The 14996-nt window shown below is 43.3% G+C and overlaps 1 protein-coding gene across 2 annotated transcripts in view; it reads right to left on the bottom strand.

Annotated features, from left to right (window-relative positions):
• SNX1 (sorting nexin 1) overlaps positions 1-14996 on the bottom strand; it is a 36784-nt gene that overhangs the window by 3592 nt on the left and 18196 nt on the right. The window contains exons 3-11 of one of the 2 annotated variants that reach the window (XM_007450697.1): positions 14000-14127; positions 13382-13448; positions 9492-9535; positions 7639-7780; positions 6586-6664; positions 6058-6133; positions 2876-2989; positions 2570-2663; positions 1309-1514 (exon numbers count right to left, since the gene is read on the bottom strand). In XM_007450697.1, coding sequence (XP_007450759.1) covers positions 1309-1514; positions 2570-2663; positions 2876-2989; positions 6058-6133; positions 6586-6664; positions 7639-7780; positions 9492-9535; positions 13382-13448; positions 14000-14127 — 950 coding nt within the window. The remainder of the gene's footprint in view (positions 1-1308; positions 1515-2569; positions 2664-2875; positions 2990-6057; positions 6134-6585; positions 6665-7638; positions 7781-9491; positions 9536-13381; positions 13449-13999; positions 14128-14996) is intronic. The other variant, XM_007450698.1, reaches the window with a different exon arrangement.

Here is a 14996-nt window from a genome sequence, read left to right as displayed (position 1 = left end):
TCAGCAGAAAAGAAACATCTGTTCATCTCTCCAACCCCACAGCTAGCTCATGATTACGAGGAGGGCAGGTGAGGGGTCTCTGAAAAAAGACCAGCTTGCAGTTCTGTGCTCTAAGGCGAGCTACCCCAGCTAGGCCTCCCTCACCCCTGTCCATACAGGTTCACCTGGCTTGAAGGTCATATCCAAGTGCTGAGCTCTCCAGAGACCCCAAACAATACTGCTCTCTGAAAGCTTCCCCAGAGAGAACCCTTCCCTGGGACGGCTCTCCAGTCTAAGTAGTCTGACCAGTTGCAAAAACTCCCAAGCAGGTTATTTTTTCAGCCTCTTATCACTCTGGAATTAGCAGCAAAGCAAACAGCAAGGGGAGAGGACAATGAGCAACCTCACAGGCTATATTAAGCACCTCTACCACGGAGGAAATGAGAGTCCTGGGTGCAGCTTGGCTCTTGACAATACAGGAGCTCTCTGGCGAGGGCGAGGTTGGGGACGGGGAGTGGAGGTGGCTCTGCTCCAACTTAGAGGCTCATACATTCTGGTCCCAACCTGGGTCGGGCAGACTCAGGCCCTTTTAGGGCAGGTGCCAGGCTCCCTCTTGGCTCTTTCCTCTGTCTCAGGGAGGCCATGTGAGAGCTAATATCACTGCCCGGTGAAGCTTCCTTGGCCACTCTGAAAGGTCAGGGGAAACCAGAGTGCCCTGGTCACCAGAAGAGAAGGTGAGGTACTCGACCTGAGGGGCAGGCTGCAGTGTTTCTACTGGTGTGGTCAGCAAAGCTCACAGAGGGCTCTGGTGACAAGCTCTCTTGGCTCCCTGGCCACACTCCTCCATGCAGCCAGCGCCAAGCCAGTTCTGTTTAGTTACCTGACTGCCCACATTGGAGGGACAAGTGGAAGCCAGCAAGAGCTCTTACCAGGGCAAAGCCGCCGCTTACTGTTAAGGAGGCAAAGACCAAAGGACTGAGGAAGTCACTGCTCCAGGGGGACAAGACCACAGGTCTGTAATAAGCGTTGCTTGAAGAAAGGAGCATAGAGGATACTGTCCAGCTTAAACAATAAGGAGGGCCCTACTTGGAAAGTCAAGAGTGGTCTTTTCACCAAATTCATTTAAAAAACTGGCTGTGGGCCTCAATGTGACTCAGTAATAACTAAAAGTTTAATGGACTTTTTGGTTTACGAGACACTTTCTCTTTTGAGAGTAGAAAAAATTATTTCGAGCTATAATGGATGAAACCATCTTGGGAACGGGAAGAGCAAAGGAAAAGACAAATTAACTCAAGTGGAGGAGAAAGAGAAAAGGAATGAGACGCTTACACGGACTATGGCCAGGAGGCGAATATAGTCACTCAGGAGCTCAGCAAGGAGGAAGAAGTCATTGTTGGCCTGTTCGTGGTGGAGCTGCTCGATCTTTTCTTCCACCTCAGCCAGCTGGGAGAGTGCCCGTGACAATGCTGTGTTGTCCTCAGAGCTCCCGAGCATGGCGAGACTCTTTGCAAACTGGGATGTGTTCAGCGCTAGCTCTGGAAGGAGGAAGATAGCAGAGGCCTCTGATCTCCCAAGGAAAAGGGACAAGTCGGCTGGCGCTGCAATGGATGCCTTAGCAATGCTGGCCCCCGCATGTCTGGCAACTGTGGGCTCTGTAACCTAGTCACTTACACCACAGCTAACTGTATTCAGAAAGTGAGGGCAATGCAGCTCGGTCACGTGAGCAGGGAGAGGTAACTGCTGATCTTAGTTTCCCTAGGTCAGGCTTACTTGGAAGAAGCAGCTCAAATATTCCTGGAGAACCAGGGGCCAGTTAATAAAAACAGGCCAATGGCATGATTCTGATTTTTACGTTAGAGCTTGTGGTAAGCAGCCTTCTGCAAGAGTGAGTGTATGCACACTGCATAGTTTTGCATGCGCCAGAGCAGGACAACTTTGTTGTATTTTAAGCTTTGGTTCACTCTCCCCGCCCCCCTTCCCCATCTCTTTAAAAATGTAAAAACCATTCCCAACCCAGAGCAATAGGCCCATGGCCAGATACAGCCCATGGGCTGGGTCATATTTTGCCAACCCTTACATTGCCCTCATTCTAATGGTTTTCTGCCTGTTTAGAGTTCTGATTATCAGCATGTTTAAGGCAGAAAAGGAAAGCATTCAAACTTGGCAAATTTCACTAGCTCTTAAGTAAATCTCACCAAAGAAAGGTGAAGAAGGGTTAAGAGACATATATGGTTTCCCGCATTTACATATTGCTCGTTGGACCATGTAGCTAAGGCATGTAACATCATTTTGGATATAAGCCACCAACTCAAATGCCACCAACAGAAGCCTACATCCCAGGTCAAGCTGTAACTGGGACGGCTTCCCTGTACCTCTCCCAGGTAAAGAGTACAATGTCCTCAGTGGTGGAGTCATGTTTCTTGCCAGGAGATGCAGGGCATATCTTTTCGATAAAAACATCGAGGACCAGGTGGGCTGAGAATTTCAACTTGAATGGCTCAGAGGCTTGGGAACAGCATACCCTCCCATCTCCAGCTCACTGGAGACATCAGTTTCCCCCAGTTCCAAGTGCATTTCGGAGGTTTGTTACCTTTCCTGTGGTTGACTAGAGTTTCTACAACGGCATGCAGTTTCCGTAAGCGCTGTTCCTCACACTCTACCTCCTGGAGCTTCTCCTCAAACCACTGAAACACACAGGCCCAGAGCTTTAAAGGCGGCTACTCATACAGGTGTAGAGCAGTCTTTCCTTAGCAGTTTGTTTGTTTGTTCATTTTTTAAAGGGACTGAATTACCATAAAAAGAAAGTCTCTAATCTCAGAAATTTCAGGATTCCTCAAGGCTTCTGACCCATAAGCCTGAGGGGGGAGGGAAAGCTGAGAGGCACAGGGCTACTCACAATGTCTGATTCATTCATCTTGATGGTCATTTTGCTGACTGCATCTGTGGCTTTGTTGAACATCTTGAGGAGACCAGCACCACTGAATGTCTGGGTACCCACAGCACGTGGCAGCTACAAGACCAAGAAGGCAGGGTGGCAAGTTATCTGCTGCCCCTATTTTAGGTTCAGAAGAATTAGTATCCATCAGATGGCATGCCCAAAACTTGCCAAATTATTTGAACTGTAGCTTGTTATTTTCAAAGGCAGTTAGACAAATCCATAACTAGCATGTAGAGAGAAAAAAAAAAAAAAAACAAAGGACCACATTAAACAGAATCAGCAAAATTTTCAACTTCTGATATTGTGTGCAGAAAGAAAGCAGAGTGTGTTACGTGGCCAGGTGACCTCACGTTGAGATAGTCTGCCCACCTAGGCATGAACTGCTTAAATACCAAACACACTTTTGTTAAAAGTCAGAAGTTCTTTTGGATGCATACTCTGCACACAGCTAGACTTAAAATCTTGAGACACTTTGAAGTTGTGCTGCAATTCCATTTGGATTTTCCTCAGTGAACAAAGGTCCAAGGACAAGAACATAATTTATTCAAATTGAGGCTACTTTTAGGGACAATCTAGTTAAGTCAAGCATTCCAAATACTTAGAAACAATTTGACTAGTTCAGTCTTCCCACTCCTTTCCGAAGGCATGAAAGGGATGCTGAAGAATCCATAGTGTATATAGTATACCACGCTGAACAATTAGATTTTAGTGCCCAGGACTCTTGAGACACTGGTTCTCAACTCAGGGCCATTTTACCCCTTAGGGGACATTTGGCCATGTCTGGGGATAATTTTGCTTATTAAAACAGGAGGCAGGGGGGACTTCCCTGGTAGCGCCGTGGTTAAGAATCCACCTGCCAATGCAGGGGACATGGGTATGATTCCTGGTCCGGGAAGATCCCAGATGCCGTGGAGCAACTGGGCCTGTGCACCACAACTACTGAGCCTGCGCTCTAGAGCCCGCGCACCACAACTACTGAGCCGGCATGCCTAGAGCCTGTGCTCTGCAACAAGAGAAGCCACCGCAATGAGAAGTCCAGGCACCACAACGAAGAGTAGCCCCCGCTCGCTGCAAGTGGAAAAAGCCAGCACGCAACAACGAAGACCCAACGCAGCCAAAAATAAATAAATTTATAAAAAAATAATAATAAAACTGGGGACAGGGAGGTGGGGGAGGGTACTGGCATCTAGTGGATGAGGCCAGGGATGCTACTAACCCTACAAAGCACAGGACAGCCTCCACAACAAAGGATGATCCAGCCCAAATGTCAGCAGTGCCACTGGAGAGAAACCCTGCTCTAGGGGTACCAAGCAGGGCGTGAAAAGGAAAAGTGGATTTAGGAATCCCAGAGGAGAAAAAAAAATTAGAGCATTAGACAGAGAATTTTTAATTTAAAAAGTTCATTTTGGGGGCTTCCCTGTTGGCGTAGTGGTTGAGAGTCCGCCTGCCGATGCAGGGAGCGCGGGTTCATGCCCCGGTCTGGGAGGGTCCCACGTGTCGCGGAGCGGCTGGGCCCATGAGCCGTGGCCGCTGAGCCTGCGCATCCGGAGCCTGTGCTCCGCAGGGGGAGAGACCACAGTGGCGAGAGGCCCACGTACCGCAAAAAAAAAAAAAAGAAAGTTCATTTTGGGGGGTAAAATAACCCATATACTTAGTACCATTTTCTTAATTAGAGTAATACATAGGATATGCAAATTAAAGAAAAATGTAAAAATAAAAACAAAATGAAAAAAACAAATACAATAGTCCTACCCTGTCACTTGTTTTCTTCTAGCTTTCTTTCCTATGAGATATAACATTGTTTTATTCCAGTGTTTCTTTTGATCCTTAATGACTAACATATTTCTTCAGCTGTATTTATATGCTGTTTCACTTTTTATAACTCTTTTTTTAAACTGAAGTATAGTTGATTTACAGTATTGTGTTAGTTTCAGGTGTACAGCAAAGTGATTCAGTTATTTTTTTCAGATTCTTTTCCATGATAGGTTATTACAAGATACTGAATATAGTTCCCTGTGTTATACAGTAAATCCTTGTTGTTTATCTATTTTATACATAGTAGTGCATATCTGTTAATCTCATACACCTAATTTATCCTTCTCCCTCATAATTTTTTTTTTTTTTTTTTTTGCGGGCCGCGGGCCTCTCACTGTTGTGGCCTTCCCCACCGCGGAGCACAGGCTCCGCACGCGCAGGCTCAGCGGCCCCGGCTCATGGGCCCGGCTGCTCCGCATGTGGGATCCTCCCGGACCGGGGCACGAACCCGCGTCCCCTGCATCGGCAGGCGGACTCTCAACCACTGCGCCACCAGGGAAGCCCCCCTCATAATTCTTTAAATGTATGCTTCCAATGGATTTCTGTATATTCTCTGTTTATGATGAGAATTAAGTATTTGTTGTATCGATATATTTCACTTAATTCTCCAATTATTAGCAACTGAGCTGTCTCTAGTTTTTCACAATCATGAATAGCCTAAGCATAGCCTGTTAAAAAAGACTGTCCACTTGAATCAACAGTTTTGCTATATGCTGGCAGTTCTGTGCTCTGTGGTAACTGGTTTTGAACTAAAACCCCTCAGCTCCTGGCACAAAATAAGCATTCAATTTGAGCCAAGTAGTAACCTATGAAAGACATTCCAAGGACCTGCCCAACAGATCACTGTGTTGATCTAATAAGACAAAGACAAAACTAGGTTGCAGTTTGACCTATACAACCAGTTACTTTTATTTATTTATTTATTTTTTTTTTTTTGCGGTACGCGGGCCTCTCACTGTTGTGGCCTCTCCCGTTGCAGAGCACAGGCTCCGGACGCGCAGGCTCAGTGGCCATGGCTCACGGGCCCAGCCGCTCCGCGGCATGTGGGATCTGCCCGGACCGGGGCACGAACCTGTGTCCCCTGCATCTGCAGGACTGTCAACCACTGCACCACCAGGGAAGCCCTACAACCAGTTACTTTTGACTGCAGGCAGGGCTTCTTTTATTTCAGAGGCTGAAGAATACTTGTCACTTTTGGGTGCTTACAAACTAGGATGTAGTCTGAGACTAGGCTATACACGGGTGCTCAAATATTTGTTGAATGAACTAGTTTCATTTCACAGGGGCAGATATGAATTGTGAAATTCAGTTTGTACAATACTAACCTCTTCTTTTTCCAAGAACTCCCTGACATCAGGGTCCTGTAACATGGTAGGATGATTCACAATCCTCTGAAGGTACCTATGGGGTAAGGAGTTATCTGGTTAGCTGACCTGGCCTCACAAGGTTTGGAGTATCATAGAGTGCTGGCAGGGGTACAATGTCTCTCATTACTTTAAAATGTCCTCAGATAAGGCACTTAAGTATAAGCACATTCAAGTTCATCTTCTTCACGTTTCCAAAAAGGGAAGAAAAATAACTGCTCAGAAAGTGACCTCAGAGCCATTCATGTTTGACTGTTGAAGGAGAATTTGATTGCACTCAAGGTGGGGAAAGAAAAGAAGATGTTCTGTTCCTGAGGTGGGAAGGAAAGAGACTTAGGAAAGGTTAGAGATAATATGGAGGTGGGAATCTTTAATTCACTCAAGTTTTACCACTACTAACGGCAGCGAATATCTCATCGTAATTAAGTCTCAGTTTCTGCTTCTCATTTGTTCTCATGGTATTCAAGAAAATAGTTTTAGGGTACTTACCTTTCTAGAGCAGCCCTCCGTTTTTCAAGAAATTCTGCAGAAGAAGAATCTTCCTTCCCAACTTTTACTTTTGTCATTCCTGGAAAAGAATTTAAAAAGCAAAAAAAAAACAAACCCATATATCATCATGAAAAGCATAAGGTTGTAAAAAAAAAGCCCACAGGAGGAAGGCAATGGGGACAGCTCTACAAAATACAACCAAAGTCCACGTCTATGTCACGAGCAGGCATGAACAAAAGGTTCTTTACATGACGGTCAATTTTTAAACTAGTCTTAAACTGTTGAAGGTTCTATGCTCTGGGATTTCCAGAGCATGTGTTTTCTAAAAGGGGGCCATGGGGCTCTGAGTAAAGATTAACAGACATCAATTGATGGTAATGGGAAGATTCCTTGCCCCATCTCCTTCCCCTCATTCAGTTAGTACATTTCAATCTGGAAGGAACAGCAATCATTGAAGACTCCAGGATACCAATACAAACACACACACACACACAACTGCAGAAGCTAAAACCAGAGCCTCCTATTGCACTCAAAGAAAGAGACCATGTCAAAACATACTATTTCTCTAGACCACGTGTAATTTATAGGAAAATGCTGGAAATAATTATTTTAATTAATTAATTAATTTTTGGCTGTGTTGGGTCTTTGTTGCTGCGCGCAGGCTTTCTCTAGTTGTGGTGAGCGGGGGCTACTCTTCGTTGCAGTGCACGGGCTTCTCATTGCGGTGGTTTCTCTTGTTGCCAAGCACGGGCTCTAGGGCTTTAGTATTGTGGCTCGCGGGCTCTAGAGCACAGGCTCAGTAGTTGTGGCACACAGGCTTAGCTGCTCCGCGGCATGTGGGATCTTCCCAGGCCAGGGATCAAACCAGTGTCCCCTGCATTAGCAGGTGCATTTTTAACCACTGTGCCACCAGGGAAGTCCCAGAAATACTTCTTTTCTAACTGCAAGAGTCTACACTGCTATTAAAAGTAGTCTCATATACTAAGTAGAAAGTATATGGCCAAAAGAATGCAAAGGAAAGAATCTAAGTAGAATTAAAGACCACAGGCTTACCTATTAGGCTCTTCTCCGGGGGAGGAGGGACGATAAAGCCATTCTGGGAGTGTTTCTCTGAAAGCTTCTCATAAAGACCCAGAAAGTCACTAAATCTTCTTTTCACTGCAAACTGTTTACTTCTGAACATTGGTAAGCTCGTCTTGGGGACAGAAAAAATACAAGGCAATCTCATTTTAAATAGGGGATGAATATCTTGAAAGTCATCCAGCTGACATCAAGGGAATCTTTTTCCCAGATCCCTGTCATTTAGCCACTTGGTAAATAACTTTCTCTGAGATTCTTACTCTTGTTTGTTTGTTTTCTGAGCTATAATCCCCTCTGGCTGTCTGGGAATCTATGGAGCCCTTCTCAGAATAATGGTTTTAAGTGCATAAAATAATATACATTGGATTACAAAGGCAACTAATTAAATTCAAATGCGGTTTTATTTGCAGGTTAAGGGCTCTTGCTCTAAGGAAAGAGATGTTGCAATCTAGTTTAAAGCTAGAATTCTATGGTCATCTATTAACTCATTCATCCTGCACTGTCTTATTAAGGGTATCAGCTGCTGGAATTAAAGCAGCCAAACGGAAGAAAAGACAGAGTAAACAATGCCCCTAAGGGGGAGGATCAGACGAAATGTCTACACTGTAGACACTTTAACCTTTAAAGTGTCACAGGATCTAGAACACAGGGGCAGGTCAACAAGTAGAGAGATAATATAAAGAAAACTTCTAGTAAAAAAGACTAGGCCTACATCATATTGAGAGATCATTTAATACTCACCAGACAGGCAAAATTTAAGGAGGTGGGGCCTTGCCAACTGCTGGCAGAGAAGTGTGTCAATGGGAACTTTTACATACTGCTGATGGAAGTATAAACTGGTACAAGGACTTTAAAAAGTAGTTTGTATCCCTTTTCTTCAACATTTGCACTACCTATGACCCAGGGGAACTATTCCTGAGTATATACCCAAAAGAAACTCTTCTTATGTGTACACCAGAAGACATGTGCAAGTATGTTCACAGCTCATAATTACAAAAACTGGAAACATGCCAAATATTCACAACAGGAACATGAATGTATTATGCTATAATCACAAAATGGACTAATTAACTACAGCTACACACAACATGGATGGGTCTGAGGAACAATGGTAGTAAAGAAAGCACTATATTCAGCATGATACCATTTTAATGAAACTCAAAAAAAAAAGCAAAACAGTACATTGTTTAGAGATACATATGGGAAGACTTTTTAATAAAGGAAATGAGAGACAACTCAGGAGAGTGGTCGCCTCTAAGGTGTGAGGCAGGGGATAGGAAAGGGAGAAACACGCAGGTAGATTCAATGGTACTCATCTTAAGACTGGTGGTAGGTTCGGGGCTTCATTTTTTATGCTTCATAACCTGCATACAACAACGTGTAAGTTTTGTATGCATTAATATTATATAAAAAAGGAAGACCAGACCCGAGGGGCAAAAGGTTAGGGAGAGCATTAAAAGAAGTTCCACATAGGAAACCTCAGAAGAACTGATGATTTTTAAACAGGTGATATAGTTTGGAGTGATCCGCCAAACTAGCTCTAAGCCACATAGCTCTTAAGAGGGATGGTACTATATCAGATACACCACATGTCTTAATAAAACTTACAAAGTTTCACACTGAAGTGTTAGCTCTCTGGAAGAAAAGTGGAAAGGCTCAGATGAGATTACCAAGGGGATGCAGACTTGCTCCATCTTGAGTAAACTTGAAGGAAGATGTTGACAAAGAAACTAAAGAAATACCCAGAAATAATCTGAATGATGACCTTCTTGGTATGAGCACCCAAGTCTATTAAGGTGGACATCAGCAGGGTCACTTGGACTCACCTGTGTTGTAACTTTGTAGGCCACATAGGCATTCATACCATCCCCTGTGGGGAGAACAAGAAAGCAGGAGAGGATTATTCTGTAAACCAAAGCAGAACTAATCTTGCTAACATTTAACCAGGAATCATAAGCCAGCCACAGGAGCTGTGTACAAGAAGGGATATCTGTTTCATCTCTAAGCTTTATATACTATCCTATAATCCAGTTCCTACTTTGTCTCAGGACCTCTGTGGCGCATATCATGCCCCCATGGATGCTGGCTGGGCCCCAGTTTAAGTCAGACAAGAAAGTCAGCCTCCTGTTCCAAAGCCAGGCTCTATTTATACCCTCCACAAAGCAGCACTGGATACTGACAATCCATCGCTTGTTACCATGCCAGTATTTGGGCTAGTTACACACATCTGTCTAAATCCAAACAATTCTCTTGCTGTATAAAGCAGGAGGAGGAGAAGGAAGCAAACGATGTAAAAGGCAACAAGAAGTTCTACCCTAAGCTAGCTCTGGGCTCCATTTGCTCTTTCAGAAGTACTGTGCCGTCCCTCCACTGGTGCTGGGGGACACTGACCCCTCTCATCTAGCATGTTCACCCAGAGCAAAGGGCCTGGCAGGAAGACACTTCGGCTGCCTGATGTCACACAAATCTCTCTTTCCTGGAGGAATTATTTTTCTGAAAAAGGCTTTGACTGTTCAATAATTTGGGATTCAAGCAACTGTTTTTCTCTGTGGTAGTGTCCTGACCTTGACCACTTAGGGACATAAAGGCACCATTGACTCCCTGAGCAGTGAAAAGACACACATTGGACTCGAGACAGACATAACTCCAGTGCTGTGCTCTGGCACATTAGGCTTGTTTCATTCCCTTCCTCCCCACCACAATTCTTCCCCACACCAACCAGGAAAACATAGGTCAACAATTACTAGCTGCCAAAGCCTCTGAACTGGTCCTGGGGTAAGGGCCCAGGGGAGGAACGTGCAGTTCTAGACCTGCAGGGTCACATATTACAACTTGGGTTCACCGAGATGGCTGGGAATAACTGCTTTTATAAATTACACAGAGAAGTTGGAGACTGTACAGGAAGAGAGGGCTTGCTTTCTCCATCTATCCAAGCCCTACCAAAAGAGCAATGTGACACAGACCTACTAGAGAATGAACTTGAGGACATGAGAAGGGGGAAGGGTAAGCTGTGACAAAGTGAGAGAGTGGCATGGACATATATACACTACCAAATGTAAAATAGCTAGCTAGTGGGAAGCAGCCGCATAGCACAGGGAGATCAGCTTGGTGCTTTGTGACCACCTAGAGGGGTGGGATAGGGAGGGTGGGAGGGAGACGCAAGAGGGAAGAGATATGGGAACATATGTGTGTGTGTGTATATATATATATATAACTTTGTTATAAAGCAGAAACTAACACACCATTGTAAAGCAATTATACTACAATAAAGATGTTAAAAAGCAAACAGAAACCAGAAACTATTTAAGTTAAGCTTTAGAAATTACTTTATATTTATTACCACTGTTAGTTCTCTTCTAAACCACTTAAACTATATCGCCTAATACTACTAAGGATGCTTACCACTGATAAAAGGAAAAAAAATCTAAATTTACTTTATAAACTTTCAAATTTTCATTCACAGTTGCATAGTCATGGTCAAATGTCTGAAAGGTCAATTCCATGATTTAGTGCCTGCAATTAAGGAATGACTAAGTGCAAACACACACAAAAACACAGTAGTGAAGTAGGATCTTCAGACACTTTGCCTGCTTATCAGCTGTTTTTATTGAGGCAATGTGTAAGAAAAGAGACATACTTTCATGTCCAGAGCTTATAAGATATGGAAATGTCCTAGAAATGCAGCAGTTTTAAATTTGTTAATTTCCTAAATAATTTCAGGAAGTTGAAAATGACATATGCAAATTACCAAGGCTCTAAAAAGCAATATCCTGGTAGTGAGACTCTTATTTAGATGTGTGTGGGAATGGGAAGCTCATGTTGAGTAAACAGCCCATGGCAAACAGAAGGTGCTGTTATAAAGATCAATGCGAATCTTGAAGTAGCTGGTTTCTTGGCATTGGCATGACTAAGAATCTACTATGGTGCAAGGGGATGAAGGTTTATCACCAAAAGTGATTTGTGTTTAAATAAATCTGATCCACGGGATGTTTAAATTACTGTTACGCATTGAACTGTGTCCCCCTAAAAAAGATATGTTGAAAATCCTAACCTGTGGTACCTCAGAATGTGACCTGATTTGAAAACAGGGTCTTTATAGAAGAAATCAAGTGAAAATGGGGTCAGTAGGGTGGGCCTTAATTCAATATGACTGGTGTCTACATAAAAAAGGGACCTTTGGACAGAGACAGACACACATAAAGGGAAGATGATGTGAAGGCACCAGGGAGAATGCCATGTGACAATGAAGGCAGAGACTGGAGTGATTCATCTTTAAGTCAAGGAATGCCTGAGGCTCCAAAAGCTAGAGGAGAGGCACGGAACAGTCCTTCTCTAGTGCCTTCAGAGGAAGCATGGCCTCACCAACCCCATGACAAGACTTCTGGCCTTCAGAACTCTGAGAGAATAAATTTGTTTTGTTTTTTGTTTTTTTCCTTTTTTTGCGGTACGCGGGCCTCTCACTGTTGTGGCCTCTCCCCTTGCGGAGCACAGGCTCCGGATGCGCAGGCTCAGCGGCCATGGCTCACGGGCCCAGCCGCTCCGCAGCATGTGGGATCTTCCTGGACCGGGGCACGAACCTGTGTCCCCTGCATCGGCAGGCGGACTCTCAACCACTGCACCACCAGGGAAGCCCTCTACCAAGGATTTAAAGCAGCTAAAAACTAGCCTAAAATCAATGTACGTATAGAATATTCATAAATATTAGAGAGGCAAGAGAGAATCCTAAACATGTAATCCAAAATTCTGGTCCAGGTTCTACCACGGGCCATACATTGTGATCTGACAGGAAGGCTACATTTCATTTATTGGTTCTCAATTTCCTCTACTGGTGGATGAGGGAATTGTATAAGATGCTCATAAACATCCTACCAGTGCACCAGTCTAGGAAAAGTAAAACTCTACAGTTTAATGACAAACCATTTTGGCATAAAGTCTAATTAGATTTTAAAAATTCTTGTTCCTAGTTCAGAACAGACAAAGGGCTGGAAATCACATTTTTCATCTTAACCATACAAATATCACCCCTACTTAACAGGAGGAAAAAGCTCTGTGCAGCCTTTTCTCTTATGGACTATACCTGGAACAAGGAAAGTCGAGGCCTGTTGCTCTCCGCTCCCTAAAAGGTCTCACAAGCTTGGGACACAGGAAGGCTATCCTAAAAATCCACATTCTGGTCAAAGTTAAGTACTGTGCTTTTTGAAAATCTAATTTCAATTTGATCAAAATTCAACCTGGGTTCTTTAATCTTTACCTATGAAAGAGAGATGCAGATTTCCCCACTTTATTAGAATATCAAGAGTACATAGTAAAAAGACATGTAACAAGAAATCCAAATTTCTTGAGGGAAAAATAAATCCAGCATCCCAAGATTTTAAAACGTGTTTTTAGGGTGCTTAAATGGAATTTATGATCTCAAGAGGGAATAAAATGGTGTCAACAACTCTGGGAGAAGCCAATTTTGGGTTTTTAAAAAGGGATTCGAATAATATTTGATTTTCTGATTTTTCTTTCTTAAGCCAGAAAAGGCCTAAATAAGTACTGGTAACTGCTGTTTCTGGCCTTGGAAGCATAACAAGGGGCATAGTTTCATAGGAAAGATAATGATGAAGTATTTCACACTAGCTAGTTCAGCTCTGGAGGTAACCATTAAGAAATTAGCTAACTGTGCTTTCCACAGCCATATTCTAACATCACAGGGAGTCCCAAGTACACTTACCTATCTTCTCAGGATCAGTTATACCAACTGTCAAGTCAAATTGGTCTTCCTGTTCTTCTTCCTCTAGCTTTTAAAGAGAAGACAAATCGTGACATACCCCAAAAAAGGCTATATTAATTTTACTCTGCATTAACATTACATCAATATAATAACATACATTAGATATAGATATATCCTTCTACACATCAGTGTTCAGTTCTGTCCATTCCCAACAATCTTGATGAAGCAACTTCCACTACTTTAAGCTGGGGCTTGCACGAAGGTCTTTGTTACATCTATTCTCTTAAAACATTATTTTGATCATAACGAATAATTACTAGGTTTTGGAAGACTTGCCGCTGTCAGGCTAAGGAGGGAATGAGGAGACACTATACTCTTGAGTATGGGAGCTTCGGACACTAAATATCATTAATGACCATTGAAAGCCTCTGTGCCATCTTCTGGGTAACAGATACTCTGCCCAGGAAAGAGTCCTTTATTGGATTTTGGCTGTCCATTAACCATAAGAGTCTTCTTCAAGAGTCATACATGTTATATCAAGGTTCAAACTCAACTGAACTTCAGACTGGCAGCACAGTCCTAAACATCCAAAAGAAGACCAACAGCACAAATTCTCACCTCCTCATAGCTTGGCTGGGGCTTAGAAGAATTTGTGGCCTCCTGCGGAGGAAGAGAAATGAGTGTTTTGGCTGGCACCTTCTTCTGATTATTTTGTGTGCTGTCCAGGGATAGCTCCACTGTGGCATCTAAAAATAGTTGATATTTTATAATGAAAGAAGAGTCAGAAAAACTGTAAGCTAGAAAAAATGGACCTAAGATACAAATGCAGTAACACTGGGGGAAAAGTACTGTTTGCCACATCTGAGGATGATGACACTGTTTACCACAGTTTAAGAATGTTCACAATTACAGTTTTAGATCATCTTGCAAAGATTAAGTTATGTTTAATATATGCTGTCCAAGGGGGATAAAAAGATATTGCAATATCTGAAAATCTTTCTAATCAAAATAGTTTAAAAAAAAAGTGCTAAAGAGCTGTCTTTGTCTAGGAAAATCTCAGCTGAACAGAACAACTCATTCCCTAAGTGTTCTAGGGAAGGGACTTTTAAAAGAGCATTATGTACCATTTTTAGGCATTAAAATTTCTTAGGCAAATAATAAGAATGTACTCTCAACTAGGAGCAATGGAGCTAGAAGCTCAAAGCCTAAATAACTCAGATATTTTTTTTTCTTTTTAAAAAGAAAAATATAAATATCCATTAGGGTTTGGCCTGATCAGTAAGTATTCAATTCTAGCCTTAGGGAATTCAAAGAGAAGTGTTTCTTTTTCTTTTCTAGACTTTCATTTGGAGCTAAAATGAAACCAGACAGAGGGATCTGTAAGGCATAACCAGGCCCTAGATCAATGTTATTATCATTAAAAGGGCTTCCCTGGTGGCGCAGTGGTTGAGAGTCCACCTGCCGATTCAGGGGACACGGGTTCGTGCCCCAGTCCGGGAAGATCCCACATGCCGCGGGGCGGCTGGGCCCATGAGCCATGGCCGCTGAGCCTGCATGTCCGGAGCCTGTGCTCCACAACAGGAGAGGCCACAACAGTGAGAGGCCTGCATACCAC

The sequence above is a fragment of the Lipotes vexillifer genome, unplaced genomic scaffold (genome assembly GCF_000442215.2).
Source record: "Lipotes vexillifer unplaced genomic scaffold, Lipotes_vexillifer_v1.1 scaffold1019, whole genome shotgun sequence".
In the NCBI taxonomy this organism is placed as follows: domain Eukaryota; kingdom Metazoa; phylum Chordata; class Mammalia; order Artiodactyla; family Lipotidae; genus Lipotes; species Lipotes vexillifer.
This window is presented reverse-complemented; position numbering and strand designations above follow the sequence as displayed.